Here is a 25469-nt window from a genome sequence, read left to right as displayed (position 1 = left end):
CACTGTTTTATCTACTCAGATAATCACTATCAGACACGTAGTAGTAAACAAAATCAAACATCAATTTTTATGTATTTCAAGATTTTATTAATTGTATTGTAATGGCTGATGGATGGTGAAGAATTTGCATATAACTGTTGTTGTGAATTTTTCACAACAACAGTTATATTTTCACAACAACAGTGTGAATATTTCACAATGTTGTTGGAAAAAAACCCCCAACAATCAAATGATCCCTATGAGCAAGCACATGGCGACAGTGGGAAGGAAAACTCCCTTTGAACAGAAGAAACCTCCAGCAGATCCAGGCTCAGGGGGGCGGCTATCTGCTGCAACCGGTTAGAGGGTGGTTTTTATATTTACTGCTGTTAATATTTCCATGTCTGTAATAAGCGTGATAAGCAAGTGCAAGAACCCTGTCTTAATTTGTAATAATGGGGGCACACAGTGTTTTCTGTGGTTTAATAGGAAGAGGAGGCGGGGTGGGAGTAATTTTTATTTGTGTTTATGTCCACGTCTCTAATAAGCGTGGTGCGTAAAGTGCAACAACCTTGTATTGGTTTTAATAATGGGGGCACGCTGTGTTTTCTGTGGTTCTCAGACAGGGGGGGGGGTGTGGGAATGAGTTTTTAGCATTAGTGGCGAGTCTTTCGCTACAGACACAAGCCTGTTTGTTTTATTAATTGTTGGCAGCCGAACTCGTCCGTTTAGGTGTTGTTTGTTCTGAGCTGCTGCGTTGCTGACAACGGAAGAAACGAACCCGACCAGTACAAGTTTGCAGGAATGCTTCTTTTGCTTGGTTGAAAGTCATCTGAACCTTCCTTTTCTAAAACCACACTATGTTTCTTCCCCTCTGTTCTGTCTAAAACTGGGATGTTTTACGAGCGGCTTTGAGAAGTTCCAGCTCCATATCGCGAAGACGGCGTTCTTCTCGGTGGCCTGACGTCGTTGCTTTAACAAATGCTGTGTTTCAATTTCTTTCTCAAGTTCAGCCAAGCACGTTTTCTTTGACTGTCTCGTTATTATATTGGCAAAGTTCAATGCATTTTTCACGCCTTTTTGCGCCTCTTCCATATGCTTTGCCAATAATATCACGTCAGCCTTCCTGCCGGCCTCTCCACTCCGACTTTCCCTTTGTTCCTCCTGCATTATCTCTTTCTTTAGCCTGATTGCGTCTCCCAGCTGTTGTGAGTGACTTAAACCTGGCTTTCTTAGAATATCGTTGTGCTGATATTTGAATAATATGTCGGTATATTCATCCTCTCTAATTTTAGTTCTTTCTCTTTTGAGCTCTGATTTTTTAAGCTCTGCCAGTACTTGTTTGGCATTTGAACTGAGGACGTTTGGAGGGCCTTGTGAAGTTTGGACCATGGCGATCATTAGCTCTAGCATAAATGTGAGAATATTTAATAAAGGTTGCTTCATGTATTTTGACTTTCAGCGGTATTTTAGACGGAACAACTTTGTAGTTCACTGTGTAGAGAGTATAGCGTCGCTAGGCTCTATTTAAGCCCTTGGTTGGAAGCTCCTTTGAAGTTCCTTTATGTGACGTTGCAAAGGCCTTTGAGCTGAGCGTAAGCCCCGCCCCTTGTGCTGTTAATTAGCAGCAGGTGCAACGTCTCTGTTCACACCAAACGCCATAGGCTGTATCCAATGTCCTCTAAGCTGCGCAGTGCGCTGGCACGGTCTCTGCGCACAGAAATCTGCGTTGCGCACAAAGAAAAATCTAACTTGAATTGAAATTAAAAGCGTTATTTCAGTCATACGTCGTTGTTATTCCTGCTAGCAGTATAGTTTGTTTCCGTTGCAAATAAATAATACATAATAAAATTCATCCCTCCCCAAACACCCCCAACACTGAACTAACAACTGAACCTTATAGAGTCCAGTGCAAATACCCCTAATGAGTGTAAAACCAACACACTGTCTTCAACACCTTTCCAGTTTTCACGCATTAAAGCTACTCTCTGAGCAGGAGAATGACTTTGTTTAGTTACAAAGGCATATCAGGGTACTCCCAAAGTAGGAACATTGCTCTAAAAACTAAGTACTGTAAAAAACAAAAAAACAAACAACTACTGATATATACAAGTCAAATCTAATAATAATTGCTAGAATACGACGATTTGCTTTTTCTGTATTATAAAATTTAAAAAAACTCACTGGAAGCTACTGTTACGACCGTCTAGGGCCAGGCAAACATGAACGAGGCACTCGCTCCCCCCAAGACCCAAGCAGCCACAGGAAACAAATCCGTTCGTTATATTGTGATTTATTACAAGGTGGAAGAAAGAAGAGGAACAACAGAACGGGAGTGTCAACACTTCAGGGCGAGCCAAGGCCAAAATAATAACAAAACAAATCTACACAAATCCCGCACCCCTGACCTTACCAAAATAAAGTCAAAAATAAAGACAGAGTCGACCTCCTTAACTAATTCAAACAGGAGAAACGGTGATCAAAAGAAACGGCAGCTCACCCCTACCCACTCCACTTCCACAACTTTTCAGACACACTGCAGCCAACGACTGCCACAGGTACACTGCTGGTGCTGAGGGGAAACGCGAGGACCTCTCCAGCCGTAGCACTCCAGCCTCCTTTTAATGGGCGGGTCCTCCAGCTGGAACCAGTCGCGTCAGGGCGGTGTATCCACGCACCAATCGGAGCAGAGCCCTGGCACAGCTGAATTAACATAAACAAATATTACCTGCCCAGAACAAACACATGAAAATACAAGTTCGTAACACCCCCTTCCATAAGAATAAACAACCTCCTATTGTTTAATTTCCAAACTAAGAGACAGGGCATCAGCGATAACATTTCCGTCCCTTTCTATGTTGATTTGCAGATTAAAATCTTGCAAAAGAAGGACCAACGCATAAGTCTCTGATTTGAGTTTTGCATCTGGAGAGAAACACCAATGGGTTGTGGTCAGTGAATACTTGAACAGGTATAGAGCTGGATCCAATATACACCTCGAAATGCTGCAGGGCTAACAACAAAGCAAGGCTTCCTTTTCAATATGACCGAATGCTTATGAGGATCGATTTGCTCTGAGGGTGTGTGACAGGCTGCGTTATGTGTTTTAGGATAAACGATAATGAGGGAGTGGCAGAGATGTTAATTGACTCCTGGGTGCAAATATGTGAATGCAACGGACTCCAAGGGCAGGTAAGAGATGCAGACAGACTTAACATCTGTGTGGAAGGGGTTTTTTTTTTGTATTGTTCTTAGTGAGCAGGAACGTATTTACAATAACTGTGTTGATGTTGATGCAGGACTCCTCTTCATGCTGCAGCTTTTCTGACCATGTGGAGTGCGTTTCCCTTCTTCTGAGCCATGGAGCTCAGGCAATGTTGTTGACACCCACATGCACAGAACACCACTGATGATGGTAGCTCTAAATGGACAGACCAATGCTGTGGTCAGTACACTAACTGATCTGGATAAACTTGTGGAAATAATGGTCCCTGATTTCTTAACCTTTCACTTGTATTTATCTCCACTGTTGTGTTGTGTTACAGAGGTGATGGTGAGCGGTGCTAAGGCAGACTTGGCACTGCAAGATGCAGACAGGAACACAGCATTGCATTTGGCTTGCAGCAAGGTAAGGGCTATTCAGAGACAGGAAATGTTCTTTAGTCATTCAGTATTAAAATTTAAAGTTGAAAGTAGTTACAATTCAGATTTTATATTTTTGCAATGTGTGGACGTGTATGTTTGGCCCTGGCCCTTGGAACATTTATGTATCACTTTGGACACATTGGCAGACACATTTAACCACATCATCACATGTTTCACTTGCATCACTAAAGGCACAATTTGGAGAATGTCATATTATTGTGAACAATAATATTTGCCACACACACACGCACTGGTCCGTAACTGTCACACAAAGAGCTTTTAAAGCTTTGCGCGAGATTAACGTTTATGTGAAGCTCAGAACGTCATCTCTTTAACATACTGACAAAGGCAGGATTGTTGCACATCTCATGTGGTCACTGCAGATGACTTTGGTACTCTCTGTTCTTCTCAGGGTCACGAGACAAGTGCCTTGTTGATTCTGGAGAAAATCAGCGACAGGAATCTCATTAACTGCACCAACGCTGCTCTGCAGACGTATGTAGAACCTGAAGGTTGCACCTACTGTAAACAGTAGGATAACCTGCAAAACCCACTGTGAACTTACTGTAACACTCTTCTACCTGCAGGCCCTTGCATGTAGCAGCCAGGAAGGATTGACAGTGGTGGTCCAGGAGCTGCTGGTGAAAGGAGCCAGTGTGTTAGCTGTGGATGAGAATGGTCAGCTTTCATCTCACTGTACTCACACATACTCTTCAGGTGTAATTCTAATGTGTACTATGAACCCTTTTCCTCCTTTTATTCCCAGGTTACACTCCAGCTTTGGCTTGTGCTCCCAATCGGGATGTAGCTGACTGCTTGGCCCTCATCCTCAACTCAATGATGCCCACCTCACCCATGGTCACCATAGCAGCTTTGCCCACTCTCTCGCTTACTCAAACAGTCATCAACCACCACCCTATCTCAAACCACATTTCCAAAGGTGTGGCCTTGATACTCCAGCCCACTGAGACCTGACCACGCCTCCTACTGCAGGCCAGAACGCCTGCTGTCCTCTGTCTCCGGAGATGATGAAATGAATGACTCAGATTCAGAAACGTACTGAGGACTAGTGGAACCTCAATACTGGCAGGTTAGCCAGCCACTCAGGAGCCTTAATAGATCACTGACAAAAGCTTGACAGGGCAGTAAATACAAGCAGAGTATTCTTAGGTAAGTCTCTTCAAATCTAAAAATAATCCTCGTCTGAACCACATGCTTGCTTCCTTCAGGTGCATACACAGTGGAAAAGATGCACTAATGTAATAATTTGGTAAAATAAAGAATAATTGCCACTTTTTTTTTCCACGGCATCACTGTACGATCAGTAACATGGTCAGCGTCCTTTCAATGTAAGCAGTGGTTTTATTTTACGTTGAACTCTTTCTGTTTGAGGATACAGTTTTAAATCTTTTCAAAGATTTTCATTCACATTTACTAATGGAGCATCTGGTGAAGAAAAGCTCAGAGGACTGCTTTTTTTTTCTTTGTTAAGATACAGAAACTGAGGGACAATCTTATGGGACCAGCTGAAGAAGCGTTTTCCCTACTGTACTTGAGATTTTATTCAGAGTTCTTTGAGCTTTCACAGCAGCCACTGACTGTCACTCTGGACACTTATAATGCTGCATTCATGATTAGGATCGACTTCTTGATTCCTAGGAGAGAAAGTCAATATTGAAACCTACGTATTTATTCCAGGTGGAGATTGAATCGTTGAGAGCAGATTGTGACAGCAGGTGGATGTAAGACCAATGTACTGTACAACTGATGAACTGAATGAGCAGCCCAAGGAATGGATAACTTGCAATGCTGTAACTTCTTAATGTTTGTGTTGTGTACAGGAGACAAGAGAAGGTGGCTGTCACTGTGTGGATTTGTTTGTGTGGTGTGTGTGTGGTGTGTGTGTGTGTGTGTGTGTGTGTGGTGTGTGTGTGTGTGTGTGTGTGAGAGAGAGAGAGAAACTATTAAATATTGCCTTTTGAGGAATATGCAACATTCAAACAGAGGATAAATGCTACTTGGTGGAATGTTTGTACTGTAAAGATTAAGTAACAGATGAATAAAGACATTTGTTTTGGTTTATTTTATAAGAGATAAAAGAAATGTGTAACAGCTGAAGGTTGGAGCAGCTCTTAACCATAACACTGAACTTTATTTTCCTGATCCCTCTAAAGTTTATTCATTGTCCAGGTGGTACATTCGTCCATACAGGCAGGCAGTGACCAGGCCACCCTTCGTGTTTGAATGTTTCATGGTCAGTCTCCCGTCTGCAGCTTTCTCCAGACTCTCTGGCTGCTCCAGGAACATTCGGCTTGTCAGAATAGATGGGTACACGTATTTGGTGTCAAAGTTCCCCTCCAACAGGAAGTCCATTTTAGACTCTGCTTCTTCCGCTTCCTGTCCACAAGAGCTCTGATCCAACCCTGCACAACAGACTACTGCACAAACCTGTAGATATTTAACATGTGGCAAATAAAAGTAGTGAGTTGTCAGTTTTAACCTTTTTAGAAATATTCAAATTCATGTGATTCTTGCCTGCAATGCGTAACGTCCGTTGACGGTGTGTGTTCCTGCAAGTGCGCCGAAAGCATAGAGCTCTTTATGGTCTTGCAGTAACCACCTGTACTGCAGGCGGCAGCAGAAAGTGCCGTTGCACACTTTAATGTCGCCTTGTGTCTCATTTAAGAGGACAAATGTAAATGTGTCATACATCATAGAGGAGATGAAGGTGGGGTAGGAGGGAGGAGGAGGGTCATCACAGCTATCTTGGTAGCAGTATCCAGAGTCTGTAGCCGCTGATATTGTTGACTCCCCACCACCAGCCTCCACCTCTTTGGCTGCACTTTGTTTTACCTCAAGTGGCTCCAAAACTGGCACTCTGGCCACCAGCAGCCTGCCCTCCTCTGGGTCCCCTTTCCTGGCGTGGTGGTAGGTGGCAGAAAAAGGGGTGTAGATGCCACTTCCTGTCATGATGAGCCTGTCATTACGAATGTTGACAGCTAGTAGGGTGACGTTGGCAGCCAGACTGAATGCCTGCTGAAACTGGATTGAATCCAGCAGGGGGAGCTGGTTCATCCAGGCCAGGGGTCGGCAACCCGCGGCTCCGGAGCCGCATGCGGCTCTTTAGTCCTTATAGTGCGGCTCCGCGTGGTTTGGGAAAATAAATTAGAAGTATTTCGCTGAAGTGTATTTTATTTATGTTAGTTCTTTTAAACTTGTAGTTCTAAATTGGAAGATTATTGTGATATTGAAATATAAATATAAAATTATATTCTATTATTTTTCCTCGCTCAATATAAGCGTCACACTCGCGGAAGCCGGTATTCCCACCGAAACACCGTGCATTTATCGAGACTTTCAACCCCGGGTAGGCCAATTATGGATCTTCGGATCCACATTATGTCAGCAGCTGCACCGTGAACTATGTTAAAGACAAACACTGCTCACGCCTCACAGACGACAGCTTACAGTCCTGCGTAAACTGACTTCGCACAGCACCGATTAGCAGACGCTGTGCGCAGAGGTTCAGGAGCAGAAGTCCCATTGTAAACATACCACGGCAGACCCGACGATGTTTGCATGAACGCGCTTTTCACACGCGGTTGCTGTACGCATACAGCCGGCTGTAGCTTCGCAGCTCACAGCCCGACACACACCACCAACACAACAGCACAGATAGCGCAGACTTTAAGGCGGCGAGGCGTGATTGCGGGTGCCGCTCAGGTGCGTCCGCCTTCCCTGCAGCGGCGCTGCAGACCACGCCCCCGCCGCACGAATTAACCAGGTAAAATACATATTTAGGCAGAATTTTGCAAATATCTATTTTCAATTTTTCAGCAGCATAGAGCTTTTTTTTTTACCAATTATTTTTAAAAGTCAGGTCAAGGCTCCAAAAGCCCAAAGGAGATATAAGGGAGGCGGCTCACAACAGTTTTTGTTTGCTACATGGATCATTTTAGTTCAGCTGGGTGTCTTTGCTTTTGTTATATTTCTTTAAGAGTTCAAAATGTGTTGATTACATAAATAAAATGTAATTTTCTCTGTAGCACTTCATGGATTTCATAAGCAGCACACCTTAGTTGTTCACACAAAGGTACAAAAAACAATATATATACAGTGTTATCTTCATTTTAGATGTCAAAAAGTATTTGCGGCTCCCAGTGTTTTCTTTTGCGTGGAAACCGGGTCCAAGTGGCTCTTTGGGTGTAAAAGGTTGCAGACCCCTGGCGTAGGGTTTCAGAGAGTTTTGTGGCTATAACGTAGCTACAGCGTAGATTACCCGTATAAATCCTCAGGTACATGGAACGTTCTCTGCTCAGTGGTGTTGGATCCTGATCACCCCATGTTTGTGTTTCAGTGGGTGATGGGAGTCAAAGAGGAGATATTGGTCTGTGTGTCTCCACAGTTGTTCTCAAACTAAAGAAGGCGCTTGGACAGGAGACGAAACCTGATGGCCTCCTTCACTTTCATCAACATTTCTTTCAACTTTATATTAAGTTTGTCAGTGAAAAGCTATGAAATGGAAATTCAGCCCTCGGAATCAATCCCAGATTGTTTATCTGCTTTTATTGTGATAATGAGGGAACAGGCCTCACATGGCCATGAAAGTGCATATGGTACTTTTGAGTCCCCCCCCCCCCACACACACACAAATACCTTTGTCTTTAGAGCTAATAATTAATAAACAATGGTGTGCCACCACCATTATACATTTTTTACCTTTTTTTACCTGAAACAGGTGATCAGTCTGTCGATACAGAGACACAGGCAACCATTCATTCAGCTAATTTAGCGTCACCAGTTAACCTAACGTGCATATGGGTACTCATGTGCGTACACATGGGAGAGGCCCAGCTCACTGATTCAAATCCAGGACCCTCTTACTGTGAGGCGACCATCACTACTTATTAATCTGCAAAAAGTTTCACTGTATTTATGAGTCGAGACATGAAAAATGTCCTCTAAGTTTCAGATTACAGGTGTTTGATAGCTGGATGACTCGATGAATCACTGACTTTGATTGTTATATTGTTCAGTTATAAAATAATGACTCAGACACGTTGAACCTTGAAAATAAATAAACTATATTTAAATAAGGTCAACTTCACTTGATTAAAGACCTTCGTTTTCTTTCAGGAACACGTTACACCTCATGCCATGATTCAAAACCGAGTTTTTTTCTAAGATTTTTTTTCTTGCATTTCATAAAGAAAACCTTAAATATCATCTTCAGTTAATTTATTACAGTATCGAATAAATGTATATGTCTATCACATGACATTGTAGTAATTTCAGTCAATATTTCCCTACAAAGATTCAGGCAGAGAGAAATTTTCATCATCACAGGAAACGACTTCACAAAGAGACACACTGAAGAGAGCAAGACCTGGGAGGGGAGGAGAGGAGGCTGAACACAAACACAGACACTGAAATATCATACACCAAAAAACAAAAAGATGACCTGGGATGTAGCCTGGACCCAGCACAGCAGGATCTCTTTTCACAGCTTCTACAGAAACAGGTGAGGAGGAGACTGACTCCAGGAATGGCGCTTGTTTGTGTTTCTGCTCAGTCTGTCTGAACCGAGCTGTGGTTGTGCGTGTCACACTTGCTCACTTTATTTCACAAGAAGACTCAGATGTTTTGAAATCCTACTGTGGGGAATCGATCCGACAGAATAACCTACAGGCATCCATCACAGTAGACCATGCTGCTATAACGTACGTACACCGGGCTTCATCATGCATGTGCAGGGGAACACAGGAGGGGAAGCAAACATGGATGCACACTGGGAAGGATCAGGTAAGGAGGGGAGGCTGAAAAGAGCTGGGGGTGGGGGCATTACATCTAGCTACAGAACAGCGAAGGCCAAAGGCCGACAGTTAGTACAGAAGTTTGTGGAAACATGGAACATTGTCCGGACATTGTAGACAGTTCTGTTTTTGGCTCCTGGGCCACACCGAGGTCACAAATGCACACATTGTGGAGGTGATTCGCTCTGTTCCTGCTGGTGCTGGTCATTACACAAGAGTTCAGCAGACCTCTGCATGTGTGTGTGTGTCATATCTATTGTTGGTCCCACCTGGTGGTTTGAGTGAGTAAACTACTGTTCAGGGGATTGTTTGAACCTCACACACAACAAACCTGCCTCACAGCCACGGCTAATATCTACAAAACTTCAGCTCACAACAGCCTGAGACTGACAATTATACTGGCAATGTTCCACACTGTTTCTTTATGTAAACATGCTACTTACACTCAAAGTTCCTCCGTCACAAGGACGACATGAAGAAGTGTACACTGGCGGAGGGTTATGACAAACACTGCGGCAGAAAAAAAGACACGGACTGAGCTCGAACAATGTAAGCTGCAGCGGAACCTTTTCTCGTATTGCACATTGAAACCTAATTGCTCAAATAAACTCCAAACTGTTCTCCTCAAGGACCTGCAGCACATCTTATGCTTAGAGAAATAATCTTCTATAAATAAATAAATATATAAATTATCTACTATACATGAAAAACAAAGACACAAATGAGTTAGCGGACCATCTATTTCAGTAAATTAGATGCTTTAAAGTTTGGTTATGATGCACTACTACACCGTTAAAGGGGAGATTTCTCACTGTGGAAAATATATCAAAGTCTAACCCACTAAATTCAGACACCATGTAGTCTACATACCAGCTTTATACACTGAAACTATCCTAAATGTTGTTTAGAAATACAAAATAATCTACCTTGGCTACATCTGCAAGGAAAAAGATACAAAACTGGATTTTAGAAAGTTTACAAAGTTAGTCAGGGTTAACCAATCAAATCCTTTTCAAATTATCATGTTTAACAACAATAATAAAGAGTTCCACTTGTATAGCACTTATCATCTGTGGGTGAGAGGTTTATAATGCAATGTCCTCAAAGAAATATATTTAATGGGACTGAAATTAGGCAGTTATAATAATAATAATAATAATGATAATAATTAAAGCTTCTAGTCATTATTATTATTATAAGACAATCTTACTGCTGTTTGTTGTGACATTTTTCACACGCTGGCTTTCCTGCTTCATGCATCTCAGTGCTGAACATAGTAGCCCTGAAGTGCCAGCGTGGAAATGTCGAAACGAATTAGAGCGTGTTCGCACACCATCCAGTGTTTTATGGTGTATTTAGCAGCCGGTTTCTTCAGTAGCTTGTGAACATTTGTTCCAAGTCTGCCATGCAATACTGAGCAACACATGCATGCCTTGCAGAGCCATGTTTCCTGCTGTGGCACTATGATGACTGTGCTGCTCCCGTGTAGACATCCTCGTTTCAGGTAGACCCTCTGGTCTTTAATCAGAACCTTCTTTTTTGTTATTACAAACGATGCGCTGGCTTTCCATAAAGAAGGAAAGTAAATTTTTAACATGTTTGGTACATGTGCTCTAAGCAGACATGAATAGACAACATGATGGGTCCACCTGGATCTGGTGTTATCCGAACCAGTGGAAACACGAGACAGTTCTCCCTTCGTATATTGCACAGTAACCACTTATAGAATGATGGAGGAAAAGATAAGCACAACACAGTGTTTTAGTTACGTTAAATAAAGTGCAGCCTGGGCAGTTTGTACAGCAGAAATCTTGAATACTAGATTTTTTTACTTGAGCTTCCCTTAAGGCATTCTTTGTTTGCTATCTTAAAGCATTAGTGTGCTGTAGACTACAGTCCTGCAGCCTAATTAATGTGTAGATTATTAGCTTTTTCCTAACAAACGCTGCAGACCGGATGCTGATGATGGCAATCAGCAACTTTAGAGACTTTATTTTTGAGAGTAAACTAACACTGTTGAGTCTTGTTAACCACCCGTACATGTTTGTCTGCCCATGCTGCTGTCACTTAAGATAAAGGAATGGACGAGTCTGCCACTAACAGTAACACAGCGATGGCTGACTGCAGCTCATCAGCCCATCTGACTGCCTCAGACAAAGTTTTTAAATGACACTGCACACATCAGGAGTGTGTGAGCGCATATTTGGTCCTTCAGGAGAGGAAAATGTCCTTTTTGTTCCTCCCGGACCAAACGGCTTCTTCTGTTTTATACAGGAAGATTTAACATCAAGGACTAGCTGACAGTTTCTGTTCACCGAGTCGACACAAAAACACAGGGATGTAATTTACAGGTGGATAATTAGGCTGGTTATTCCCTTTTTCATAGCATGTACATGACATATAATGTGAAGATGCTCTGTACATGGCTATACATGCAAAAACTAATCCTTCAGCTTTATATGCAAGCCCCTGTCAGAGGCTGTGGTCCGGTAAAGAGATTAGTACAAAGATGTTCTTTTAGTCAGTGTTACACTTATGCAGCTTCTTATTTACTTGTTTTGGTTGCTAAAACTTTTATTTTCCACTTAGCATGTCGCTAAAACTAAAGCCGCTGACATTTGTAATATTTGCAACTACCAGTGTTCCAGCCTGTGCAATGAAAATCATCGAAGCTTTGCTGACAGCGACAGTAGAAACCTGGCATTTCTGTCTCTGCATCCTTTTGTGTGGCAGCCTGCCCTGTGAAATTACTACACTCTATATGTACAACGGTTTGTACTATTTACAGCGCGTGTGGAGAGCCACCTTCAGCTATACTGCGTATTAGACAAGCATCACCACTATACAAGAACCTCTAGTAGTAAACAAATGTAATGTTGTTGTAAACATTCGACTCCTTATTTGATGCAGTGCTCCTCCACTTCCTCAGTGAAGAAACATGAAGCTGCAGAGTTGATGGTTTGAATGAGAGACTAAAGGAAAACAAAGGTATTTTCCTTCAATGCTCACAGGTTTGTGATCCGTCTCAGTGGTCTGATCCTGGAAGTGAGCTCCTCAACCCAAAATAAACACACCTGGCTTTAAAGTGAATAAAGCAGCACTCCTCTGACTGACCTGACCTTCTTTTCACCTCTGAATCTCCCGTCACAGTCATTCTCTGTCACTCTCCGTCTGCTCCCCGTTAACTATCCGCAGTAACCTTTCGTTTTCACGCTCTCACCCTCCAAAAATACTTCCTCTTAACCCTCATCTTCCAAGTAACAATGAATGTGTTTAAAATGCGCTGTTTACACATGCTTAAATGTAGTGTTTGTGAACATGTATCTGAAGCCCTATTAACCAGATGAATCTTACACTTGTTTTGTGTTAAACCGTGGACTAAATGGACTGAGAGTCAACGATTTTGTGTGTGCTGCTGTGCAAAATTCTTCTGGAACATTCTTCATCTCCTCTTTAAAAGCCGTTGATGTGACAGTAGGCCTCTAGGCTGGAGAAGAGGATGTAGAGGAACCACAGACCCAGGAACAGGAGGGTGGTCAGGAGGCGGGACACTTTCGGGCCGCCAAGCTCTCCGCCGATGGAGGGCCGGCGTCTGAACAATAGCACGGACATGCAGATGAACGTGAAGATGGTGAAGAGCGTGACGGAGAACGCCAGTGATCCAGGATCCACCCGGAACTCCTTTCCTTTAATTCTCCAGTACACGGCGGCCACTGACCATGCCACTCCGATCCCCAGGAACACGTTGACTGCGTTGCTGCCAGTGACATTTCCAACCGATGCGTCGGCATGCTGGTCTTGTATGGCAGCCACTTTGCTAGCAAAGGTGTCTGGAGAAGGAAAAGGTGGAAAATGTGAGTCACACACCTTCACACCCCAGAAATTTTTTAAATAGAAAGCAATTAGATGATTCCAAAGAGACAAACAATGACCAAAAAGATACAAAAAACAACTGCAAAGGTACAAAATGATTGACAGAAAGTCAAAGCAACTACAGAGAGATCCAAAATTACTTTAAAGAGGCGCAAAGCTTGTGTCCAGTAAGATGACTGAAAATGATTGAAATGATTCAGAGACACAAAAATGACAAAAAAGTGACTAAAAACAATTAAAAAGATGCAAAATGACAAAGAGACATAAAATGGCCAGAAAGAGCAACAAACCACCTACAAAATCACACAAAAGATACAAATAGATGATTATAAACAGATGCAAAATGATGCAAAATGACTGAAGGACACAAAACAACTACAAAGTTACAAAGTGACACTACATGCACTCATAAATCTGGGTATTCTCCCATAATCCATCCAATACTCAAAACAATCAAATCATCCACGCTCCTTTCTGCCTTTTCTTGCTCTCACACAGTGAAACGGGACATTTACTCACCTGGAATGGAAGTTCCCAGCGCCACAAACACCACGGCGGTCACAGTGTCCCGCAGCCCCACGGTGCAGCCGAAATGCGATGCCAAATCCCCGATGATGGCGGTGAGGAGCCCGATGGCGCTGATGGACACGAAGAAGCAGGCCCAGCCGTTCCAGTACTCTGTTGGCGGGACGCAGGCAAACAGAACCTTCCAGAAGACGGTGAGGAAATGCATGACGTAGTCGTAACAAGATGGAAGGCGCTCCTCACGACCTTCCTCCTCGTCATCATCGCCATCACCTGGAGGAGCCAAACACACAGTGATATTTTTTACAAGTTACAAACAGCACGGAGGTCATACTACTCAGAGTACTCAGGGGTTTGGACACAGTAGTGACCTGGGTTTGAACCGTCACGAGGAAGGACTTTTTGATTCTGTAGGTGATGTGTGGGATTTATGTCCTGCCAGTTTCATGGCGTGGCAGGATATTAATCCCATAAATGTTCTGTTGTAGTCGTAGCTCTCTAACCCTGAAGTGACCAAACTATTATAGCACCTTAAAGGACAGAGCGGTCTTTGACTTTTGCACAGGAATACTTTTAAAAATCTTTATCATACTTTTACTGGGTCCTTTACCTATTACATATTTCTAAATCATCTCTTACTTCATACAAACCCGATTGTCCTTGTTTTGTGGGAAAAAAAATCTTTTATTTAACATAACAAAACACAATGAAATCAAAACCCATCATGGCAAAAACACAACATTTTTCATTATCCACTCCATAACAGGGGCTAATTCCTGTAAAAAGCTATGAAAAGTTGTAATTAATGATATAGGAAACATTTTTATAATAAAAATATCACAGCTACACATGGAAATATGCTTCAAGGAATACAGTTAACTGACTGTCTGCAGAGATCTGTTGCTTCCACTAGATGGTGGCCTTCACTTACAAATCTGACCTCCACCGACCTGACCCTTCATGCCTGAAAAAGGCGGCTATTTAAAATATTAGATTTATTATTTTTATTACACTACAGACTAGAAGCATGCTAATATGTTTTACTGATTGGAGGAGCAGTTTACAGCAACATTTGGTGCTTTGTTTTTAGGGATTGAATTACGTCTAATTCAAGCATCTTTTTCTCCTTTAGCATAATTTAGCTGGAATGTTATTACGGTTTTACATTTCAGTTAAATCACACTGTCACACAGAACTCAATGACAGACTGACAGATTGGTGTTTCCATAAGAACAGATGACTATTTTCCTCAATGTGTTTTTTCTATAAAACATTTACAGATCAATGCCTTTGGAAGTGACACAATAAAACAACAACATTACAAGCTAGCATGTTTTTGCGCATATGACATGCTGTAGATGCTGTCTGAATACAATAAGAGGAAACACACTGGGCTACAGGGACCAGGAGAGGTGGGTGTAGGACTAGACAATAATGATGATTAAACACCTCAGCGACCCGGGGTAGGGTGTTCCCACAGCTCTGCTGCTACTCTGCTCTCTCTGGCTAAGGGCAACGTCTCTGTGATGAATCAGCTGTTTATGTGCTGTTTGTGTGCAAGAAGAGGAATGAATCTTTTCTTATTTATCTGACTAACTTTTGGGGCGAAGATACAATGTAACAAATGCACACTGAGTACATACTGTGTATAAAAACAGATGTAGCTACCAGGTCTGGAAAATAAAGCCATTCTGAATGAAATTCTTTTAAATCACCAGAAAGGTGGGAACTCTTGAGGTTGCAGAAATGAGACTTGTACATGAGCTCCATCACCTTGCTGATGCATTTATGCTCTTAATTGGTAATTTTAGATGACATAAAAAAAAAAACATGAAGGTCATTTTGTAGCTTTTGAGGATAGAGGATAAAGCAGGGTATGCTTCATCATGGGATTTACAAGTCACCCACGTAGGAAGAGGCAGTGTCCCTTAGATTGTAATTCAGATCCACCCCTCCCTTGGCTGATGATGCCACAACGCTAATCAATTGGTGAAGTCACAGTATATCTTTTATATAAAGTCTGTGACCCTGGTATAAGGTCCCGCCTTGGTGAAATCGCCATTTTACCCACAACAATTGAAAAACTGGGAAAACTCTGACACCTCATTATTAAAACAAAACAAAGAGGGCAGACTTCATGTTGCCTGAGTGATTTTGAGCTCACTGCTTTGAGCATTAAAAGTTGATTGGACATCATTCAGGCCAAAAACTAGTCTGAAACTGTAAAAGTTGGGGTCCAATAATCCACCTAGAATATGATGCACCTTGTTGTACATTTTTTTACTTGAGCTCTGGCTTAATGTGGAGATAGTTAACTTGCCAGTGAACACAGACAGGAAGCTGTATTACAGATGATGGTGCTGAACTCTGAACTGCTGTTTAGCTATAGCTGTGTTAAACATCCCTGTAAGCGGGAGCCCAGGGAGGGAACTTCCCCTCCTATTTATCTTTATTAAATCTTACTGTTACCGACCAGGTTGGTAACCATTTAGCATCTTAATTGGGAGGAGTGATTTTCTGTGTATTGTACCAACAGACTGTAACTTGGCTAAATTCTAGTCTAGACATCAAATGAAAAGTAGGCAAACGCCTATGGTTGAAATCAAATGTTCAGTGTTTGCCTTTTGTGCTTTCTTATCAACAGTGAACTAAATGAATAGTTGTATACAGAACTACAATAAGATGAAGCGTTACATTGCCTGTAACTGTTTATTTAATGTCCTTTGCTTCTGGGCTTCATCTGTTGCAGATGACAACTTACAGCAACTGGATTAACAAATCTGACAGGTACTTGCATCAGACAAGTCTACTTAGAGCCCTCGGTGCGACTGAAAAGGTAAAGACAATCTATTTGGTTATGCAGCGAGTAAGAAATGTCTGCGGCTAGATTTCTAAAGGGAGGGGGAGTTACAGTGAAACTACAATTAAAAGAAAATCTTGATAGGAATGAAAAGTTCGGTGGATAATTTTCATTGTTAATTTAAAAAATAAAAAAACTTCTCCTCTTGCCCCTGGGTGGGGTGGTGTTTTTATTTATTAATTTATTTTTAATTCTTCAAGCTTGGGTCCTCTACCAGAGGCCTGGGAGCTTGAGTGTCCTGCGCAGTATCTTTGCTCTTCCTACACTGCAAAAAACGATTTTCAAGAAAGTAAAAAAAAACCCTTGTTTATGGACATTTTTTCTTATTTTTTGTCTAAAAAGAAAATATATTCTTAACAAGCAAGTTTTGCACAAGAAAATAAATCTTATTCTAGGAAAATATGTCTAGCTTTTCCTTAAAAGGATATTTCAGCTCATCTTGAGCTTTATTTACCAGTTACAAGGTATGAAAACGGTTCGGTTGAAATTCCAGAATAAAAACAAGATTATTTTTCTCATTTCAAGAGTAAGGCCACTTAAACAGCTGCTTAGTTTAAGAAATGTATTTATTGACACTAAAGTGTAATAAAACTGCTGTCAAGTTTGACACAACACGGGCACACACTGTCTGGATCATGCTGTATTGCGTTTTGCTCAATCACTGCATCTTCTCCTGAGTTCAATCTGGTGTCTACAGCCGCATCCATTTTTGGCTGGCTTGTTGGCTGGTTTTCGACCACTGGATCAGTCCTGTAGGCCCACATGTTACTCAGACCTCTCACCAATGATGAGGGTTCCCTCCTAGAACTGCAATTGAGATTAATTGACTGGTTAAAGATATTAATTACAAGCTACACTGATAATTTCTAAATAATTCTATTCTGCATTTGATAATTTACTCTAAAATATGTATGTTTTCAGACTGAGTTTAATAAATTGTTACTAATTTAATGCTGATTGACATTTGGCAGCTTAACTGTCATTTAAAAGCTTTAAAAATCCTCAAAAACCTAAACCTGGAAAGCTAAACTTGCAAAATATTGCAAAAACCTTACGATCTGGAGCAAGGAGCATGAGACATGAAAACCTCGGGGGGGGGGGGTGGGGGGGGACACAGATGACAGAGGAGAAAATGCAGACGATCCGACAAAGAACGGAGGGAAGTACACACTAATATATACACACACACAGGGAAACGAGGAGTTGGCAGACAGGTACGAAACACAGCTGACACTAATCAGATGAAAAGAGACCAGGGGGAAGCGCAACAGAATACACGGATGCAGGGCATGGGACTATCAAAGTAAAACAGGAATAAACATGAACATCAAACCATCAGGGACACTTGACTCAAGACAAGGGAGGCACGGAGAACACCTAAACACTGGAAATAATTAACAAATTACCAGGAAACTAACTGAAACAATGAATATTAATAAACACAAACAACCAAGGAGACTCTGGACCATGCCCATCGGTTTATTTAAAACAAAAGTTTAAAAAAAATAAAAAATGCTGTTTTCTCTATTAGGAGAAATTAAACACTCAGAAAGTCTTTATAAATAGATAGCATTGTTGTGGATCATAAGGAATTAGCATTAACATATCTACTGTTAAGCTGTAAAAACAAGTAGGAATGTAATATGAATACTTTATATGATTATTTACAAAGATATCAAAGTATATAGTCAGTCTCACCTTACAGATTTTTGTGTCATAGTCGATCCACTGCATAGTCCATTGCCAAGGTGGTCAGAGTGTGTTCGAAGAATGTGATACCAAAATGAATTGTAAACACGATATTCTTTGACACATCCATCTATGCCACAAACTACACGGAAATCTGGACTATGGCTATGTGCAGAATTAATATGACTCTGTAAGGATTTGAGGGTCAGACCCACAAAAACGAAGCCGATAACACAGCGCCAAATCATTTTGTTTCACTGATCTGTGAACCGTTTTTCCCATAATGCCAAGATGACCAGGATTATTCCATTAAGGGGTAGGAATGGCTATCCTAATTCGCTGCCTTATAACAGCTGTAGTAGGTAATAGTACCGACATGTCAGTATTTACTGAATATACTCTAACCAAATAGTCAAATCTTTAAATATATAGAATTTTATAGATATAAAAGAGCGAACTAAACCATTTCTGTACACAACCCCATACTTCTGAGTTGGTACAGTCCACCTTCGCGCCTCTAGCTTCGTGCCTCAAATTTGGATTGCAGGATTAGTAATATTTTGGGGTACAGTGGTACAGTGTGAAGAAATTAAGGCACGCTATGGAGAAACTGGACGAAATAACAATTGCCACCCTGAAAGGTATGTGACTCTTTTGTTTTTTATATGTTTTGTGTTCTGCTATGTTGCATGTTAAGTCGCTAGCATGGCAGGTTATACTCGGTTGTTAGCTTAGCTTGTGCGGTTAGCGTAGTTGCATTAGCATATTTAAATATGCTAGTGCTATTACACTACGTACATGGATATTTTTGAAAACTGAGATTTTCCGTTTTCGTTTTAAAAAATAATCCCGTCCACAAGTAAACGCAGAAATGAAGGAAAACGCTGCTAGGAGCATGCCAAAGCAACAGGTGGCGATATATTCCCAACCGTGTAGAAATGTTGGCCAATCAGAAGTCTAGAAGCCTCGTGGGAAATAGCAAACAAAGATGGGGCATAGAAGCAGAACCCAGTCCTATGTGTGGAGGGACAGTAACTGTGTGTGTATATGTAAGCATTTAAACCCTGCAGAGAGTACAATTAACAGTAACAGTATTGTAGAAATTAATTTCACCGGAACAATAATGCGGCGCACAGTGTGACGTCAAAAAAGGCGCACACCTTTGACGCTGCGTCTTCTCCGTTTTTCTCGTCCACATGTAAATGCAAAAACTGAGTTTTTGAAAATATCCACCCTGGCAGGCGTTTTTAGAAATCTCCGTTTTCAGTGACCGAAAACGCCGTTTACGTGTGGACGAAAGGTGCAAACGCATACAAAAATCAGCTTTTTCAAAAATACCCGGGTAGGGTAGGTGTGGACCTAGCGTCTGTGAATTTATTCAACAAGTGTGCAAAATGCCATAATTTAATGCCAGTTTTACAGAAATTGTGGGAGTTTCAAATTTCCATTAGTAAAGTTATTTCATTATATACTTTAGCACAGGAAGTTAAAAAAAGAGACATTTATATGTATACACTTATATAATTGATGTATCACAAATATAATACTTTTTCCAGTCAATGGGAGGAAGGTAATTTAGAACCTGTGGAGCAGTCAGGAGGGAATATAATGAAATAGAGTATTGTTTTTAAATGGTAAATATTAAATTATGTTTCTTGTGTATCCTGTGTGTTACCCAAGCAAAGCTGTCAGCTGGCTTGCACATGAGGATAATGCAATGTAGTGATAATTGGAAACTCCTATTGCAGAAGCAAATGTTGGAGAAGACCTGCTCTCATCACTGTCACGAGATGACATCAAAGATCTGTTTCCTGGTCCTGAACATTTCCTCAGGCGTCGGGCTCTATGGCTTGCAGTGCACAAATGTGAAGAAGTAAGTTCTGTCCTATCGTTGTGTGACAAAACTGTGAACACACCAGCTTGTTTTATGCAGTTTCAAGTAATTCCACCAATATTCACTTAGCAGATAGACAGTAGAATCTTCTTTAGTTTTGGTTTAAATCAAGTGGCCTACACATTTATTAAATATACATATTTTTTATTGTTCAACACTTTTCCTAATATTTTGTTGTACTTTCTTTCATGTTTAGAGACCTAGTTCTTGTGCAATTTTATGCGAAATTAGCCCTATGTACACTGTATTTTAGAACAAGACTGCTGCTGAAAAAACGCTAACAACTACTGGAGATGGTCTATGTGTATATATTGTTGAATTTTGCAGTTACTCATGTTTTCACTTTATATATTTTACTGTGGAGTCAGTCAAATATTCTTAAAGTTCAGATCCCCATAACATGTTGATGTTAAGAAAACCTACAAAAAAAGTTGATCTATTTTAAACTGGAATGCAACTCAAAAATTGTGTTTCTTACGGTCTTGTTCTAATCCTCTTTTTTTTTCTGTCATGTAAACTTCAGAAGACCCTGAAGGCTACCTGCGTCAGCGACCCCTGGGTGTCCAGTTCTGCTTGTCTCTGAAGGCAACTGCATGATAGCTGTTGGAAGCACACCGGTGAGCACTTTTGACCGGAAGGATCTTAATGAGGGACTGCTCTATCTGATGGCATATTACTATGCCCTCCACCTCACATATCCAAAGTGCATTTCCACGCTGCTGTCTGTCTTGCAAACTGAAATACTCAAAGACTCCATCCATGACTGAGATTCAACCCCCTCTTACAGGAAGGCTCTTGGTGAGTGGAAGTCATTCATTGAGTGAGTCTCTCAGATGACAGACTCCATCTGCCTTGTTTATCAGACTCAGTGTTAGTCAGTGAGGTTGTTTTTTTTTTTTTCTCTAGAAAAGTTGTTCAAATGGAAAACACATGTTTGTTTGTGTGGTCGTTAAACTTGTTCTTCTAAAATGTTATGTAATATAGGATTTGCAATAGAGCTGGGCGATATAACGATATGTATTGCGAAATAACTTTTTCTCGATAGAAATATTAAACTATTGCGATAGGCCTCATCTCTCTTGTCCTCTAAAAAAAAAAAAAAAAAAGAAAAGAAAAAAAGAACAGCCAATCCAAATTAAGTAGCGCAGAGCCGAACCAATCACAGCCGCAGCGTCGCGTCACGTGACTTGATACGTACAGCACAAGTGCCAAGGCACACATGTGTATTTGTTTTTGCAGCCGGGCTGCCCGGGTAATGGAGGAAATGAGTTTGCCGACTAGAGAAAAATCAACCGAGAGCGTGACCGAAGGTTACCGAAGAAAAAAACGATGATGGTTCCAATGCCGGAGAGCTTGTCGAACGGAAGGGCCACAGAAGTTCTGTAGTGTGAAGGTATTTCGGCTATTTCAAGTCTGACAAAAAACAGAGTAGCGCGCACTGTAAATTGTGCCGAAAGCAAGTCTGGAAAGACAATAAAGCGGTGCATGCTCAGTCTCTGACTGAAAGTGCTAATTCGGCTTTTGTCAGACTAAAGTAACTGTTAAAACTGTTTGAAAAGATAAGCTATACAACAAGGAGAGATTGAGAATTTCCTTTTAGTTCTCAGTTTATTTGATATTGACAAAAGTTAGTCAATTTTGTCTGTTCTTCTGTAAAACAAACTAAGATTTATTTTTAGAATTAAAATTTTGTTTCTAAGTGGAATTGACAATTTAGTTTTGTCTGTTTTGTTTGTTCTGTTTTGAAACTTAAACGCTTTAGCGGCTGCCTTTTGTGTAGTTTGCGATATTTGCCTTTATTTATCTGAAACTGAAGTCTCATGTTCCTTAAGTACATCTACCCTGTTGAACTTCTTATGGGAAATAAATATTTAAATCAAAACAAGCTGCTGATTATTTCACATTTTACTTGTGAGCAAAAATTTAAAAAATTTAAATCTTACAAATATAGTTATTTGGCTTATATCATGATATATATCGTTATCGCCTGAAATGAAAAAAACATATCGTGATATGAAAAAATCTTATATTGCCCAGCTCTAATTTGCAATAGTGATTGTTTTAAGCTTCAGCAAAATTTATTTTTGATACCAGCCATGAGTGTGTTATACTGTTATTATTCATGTTAAGAGTATCTGGAATATGCACTTCTTGTATTGGCCATGTTACACAGTACCCTGCTGAAATGTATAATTTTAGACATGATTCTCCTGGAACAGACCTCAGTGAGTTACTGACCCATTGCTGTGTCAATAAAGCGCAAAAACTAAGAGTGCTTTTGATGTCTTAATTTAAGATAAATTCCCTTATTTTTAGTAGCTTTTTGAAGAGATGGTGTCTTATTCTCAGGAATTTTGGCTGATTATTGTTCTCAGAGTCGAAACATAATTCTTATAGTTAGCTCAATCAAGAAAGAAACAATTCAGTTTTAAGAAGATTTGTCCTATAGTAAGGTGTTTTTTTTTTTTTTTTTTTTTTTACGTGAAAAATCTAAATTAAGGTGTAGAATCTTAAAGTAAGCAAATAATTCTTGAAAACAGCTTGTTCAAGAAAGCATAATACTCATTTTAGGTACAGATTTTCTAAATATAAAAGTGTCTTTTACTTATAATAAGTCACATTTTCTTGAATTAAGCATACATTTTAGACAATTTTGTCTAGTTAAAAGGCATATGTCAGTTAGGATAATTTGCTAGTTTTAAGAATTCTAGTCAAGCAACTTTTGCTTACCCCATTGGCAGATTTTTTTTTTTTGCTCAAAACAAGAAAATTTTGTCAGATTTAAGAATATTTGGCTTGTTTCAAGTATAGCTGTTTTTGCAGTGTAGGACTTTCAGGAAATATACTCTAACATCTATCTTTGACTAGCATCAGGCAAGAAAAACAAGGTTTAAAATGAATTGTTATATCTTTACACCAAATGAGCAATGAACAGAATAAATTATGTAACAGTTTCAGAATTTTCATCATAGAATTACGTTAAAGGAAAAAACAATTACTTGAATGAAGTTTTCAACCAGCTGTTAAGGTTAGCTAACCGTAGCCGCCAGTGCCAGTACTGATGATCAGAGCGCACAAATGCAGCACTTTTTTTCATACTTGACAACACAATAAAACACAAGAAAATCAGAATGTATTTGTGATTTGGATTTTTATTTGATGCTGAATAATATTTTCTTCATGTCAGGTTTTGATTCATTTGAATGAAGTATACTTTAGTCGTTTAGTTTTACTTTGATGCTATAATAGATGTTTTTAAAATTCAGTTAAATTCAAGATTATATAGCATCGCGGCAAAACAACAGTCTCCTCATGGTGCTTTATACTGTAGGGTGAAAACCCTACAGCAGGGGTGGCCGACTCCAGGCCTCGAGAGCTGATGTCCTGCAGGTTTTAGATAACACCCTCGGTCAACACACCTGAATCAAATGATCACTTCATTACCAGGCCTCTGAAGAACTTCAAGAAATGTTGAGGAGGTAATGTAGCCATTTACATCAGCTGTGATGGATCAAGGACACATCTAAAACCTGCAGGACACCGGCTCTTGAGGACTGGAGTTGGCCACCCCTGCCCTACAGTATTAGCAAGAAAAAACCCAACAATCAGAAGATCCCCTTTGAGCAAGCACTCGGCGACAGTGGGGAGGAAAAACTCCCTTTAATAGGAAGAAACCTCCAGCAGAACCCGGCTCAAGAAGGGGCGGCCATCTGCTGCGGCCGGTTGGGGGGGTGAAAAGAAAATATAGGGAGACAAGATGAAGTATACTTCTGATGGCCAAATGCTTCAAGATCTTTAAAGAAGCATGCTAGTGGGGAAAAAAGTCAAGATGGTCATTTAGTCATCACTGCTGCCCTTAAAGCAGCAGCTGAACGGCTTCATTAAAGCTTTTCCCACTGCTCGAAAGAAACTTGCAATTTTAGACTTCATTGGGGGATTGAGTACAACCTCAATAATGATTTCCAGATGAGCCAGAAAAAGTTGAGCAAATGTTGAATCATCTGGTGTAAGAGCAGAATGTACGAACTGATCTAAAGAGCCAAGCTCCTTTCTAAGGGCTTTAGTCATTTTCTTTACAATCTGAAGTTTGTTATTTTCAAGAGCACTCAGATATTCTGAGCTTCTGACGTTATCTAAAACCAGATGTGTAAGACGCCTGGTGATGGCCTTTCTTTTTTCTGTATTCACTGTCTTTCTTGTGTCAAAACTGCATTTCTCGAGGAGACTCGATAACAGAACGGCGCTGAAGTCTTTGGCAATTTTCTCAGCAGCAAAAGGTGATATAAAAAATTCTGAAGGTTCCTCCTGTAAGTTTTTAGAGATTGATGGCTGACTTTGACCTTCTGTAGGCCCAGTGTCAGCGACTGGCTCAGGCTCGGGGCTTTTTTCTGGAGGTAGGTCCTGCTCTAGTACACTCACACAGGAGATGGGTTGATTTTTGTGAGGAGAAACTGGACTTGACTCTGGTTCAGACAGTCTGTCGCTTTCTCTTTGCTCTGTTGGGGTTAGTGCTCGTAAAATCACATCCTGGATGTCTTCCACGGCACCAGAAACTTTGTCACTTTGGACAGTTTCATCCAAAGCAATGCTCGTTGAGAGAGAGTCTCCCAGCGACGGAGCTATTTTTACCACAGGTATGCTAATATCTGTTTGGGACGCATGTGTCATAAACTTCTGAACTGCGGGAAGTGCCGATTTCAGGATACCAGTAGAAACTGTCTGAATTATTTCCGTTATCATGTCAGCCAGTGCTGCTTGGAGATCAGAGTCCCAGACTCCATGTTCAATCGTCCCCCATTGTACTCGGGAGAACCGATCGAAACACTCGCTGACAGCAGGTAAAATATTCTCTGGAGTAATGAGGACAGAGGCTACAGGCTGAAATTCAGCCATTGCGGACTCTCTGTATTTTTCCTCCATGTCTTTGAGTTTGCACTGCATGTCTCTTAGCTTTATGTCTTGTTCTTCCTTCTGTTGAAGGATTTCTCTTTTTTTTTCCAGAACTTCGTAGAGCTTTTCTTGGAGATCCTTATTAATTTCGTGTCCGTTTAAGAGCCCTTCTTGTAACTGATCTATAGTAGCAATATCCGCTTTAAGCTGCTCGGTCAATTTTTCTACACAAGCGTCCAGTGTCTTTTTGGTTTTTCTCAGGGAATAAATCTGTTCTTTGGCTCGACCAAACTTGATTCCC

The 25469-nt window shown here is 40.8% G+C and overlaps 2 protein-coding genes and 2 long non-coding RNA genes across 4 annotated transcripts; 1 reads left to right on the top strand and 3 right to left on the bottom strand.

The window, feature by feature from the left end:
* Nucleotides 1-3470: 3470 nt before the first annotated feature.
* On the top strand, nucleotides 3471-4238 carry LOC109194665 (uncharacterized). Its single transcript, XR_002056469.2, has 3 exons — nucleotides 3471-3607; nucleotides 4037-4119; nucleotides 4212-4238. It is a non-coding gene; the product is annotated as an uncharacterized LOC109194665 (long non-coding RNA).
* Nucleotides 4239-5684: 1446 nt separating this feature from the next.
* Nucleotides 5685-7925, bottom strand: LOC112842087 (biotinidase-like). The gene is made up of 2 exons (XM_025897925.1): nucleotides 7904-7925; nucleotides 5685-6725 (listed from the first exon to the last, which is right to left on the bottom strand). Exons 1-2 carry the CDS (start codon nucleotides 7923-7925, stop codon nucleotides 6145-6147), a joined length of 603 nt encoding a protein of 200 aa, XP_025753710.1. The 3' UTR covers nucleotides 5685-6144.
* A 4509-nt stretch (nucleotides 7926-12434) lies between these two features.
* On the bottom strand, nucleotides 12435-14142 carry LOC109204952 (sodium/calcium exchanger 2-like; the record flags this gene model as incomplete). Its single annotated transcript, XM_025898299.1, has 2 exons — nucleotides 12435-13267; nucleotides 13830-14142. Coding segments are annotated over 2 exons (690 nt in total), but the record flags the coding sequence as incomplete, so codon positions are not given.
* A 3103-nt stretch (nucleotides 14143-17245) lies between these two features.
* Nucleotides 17246-18560, bottom strand: LOC112842159 (uncharacterized). The gene is made up of 2 exons (XR_003213848.1): nucleotides 18394-18560; nucleotides 17246-17502 (listed from the first exon to the last, which is right to left on the bottom strand). It is a non-coding gene; the product is annotated as an uncharacterized LOC112842159 (long non-coding RNA).
* Between the last annotated feature and the right edge of the window lie 6909 nt (nucleotides 18561-25469).

Source organism: Oreochromis niloticus, linkage group LG14, assembly GCF_001858045.2.
Source record: "Oreochromis niloticus isolate F11D_XX linkage group LG14, O_niloticus_UMD_NMBU, whole genome shotgun sequence".
Classification (NCBI taxonomy): domain Eukaryota; kingdom Metazoa; phylum Chordata; class Actinopteri; order Cichliformes; family Cichlidae; genus Oreochromis; species Oreochromis niloticus.
Note: the sequence above shows the minus strand (reverse complement) of the source record. Positions and strands in the feature narration are given on the sequence as shown.

What these genes read in the sequence shown, in the direction of transcription:
- LOC112842087 (XM_025897925.1), bottom strand. Translation starts at nt 7,925, where the DNA reads ATGTACCTGAGGATTTATACGG. An exon ending in GTACCTGAGGATTTATACGG is followed by an intron (nt 6,726 to 7,903) that starts GTAATCTACGCT and finishes GCGGCTCCGGAG; the next exon opens with CCGCGGGTTGCCGACCCCTG.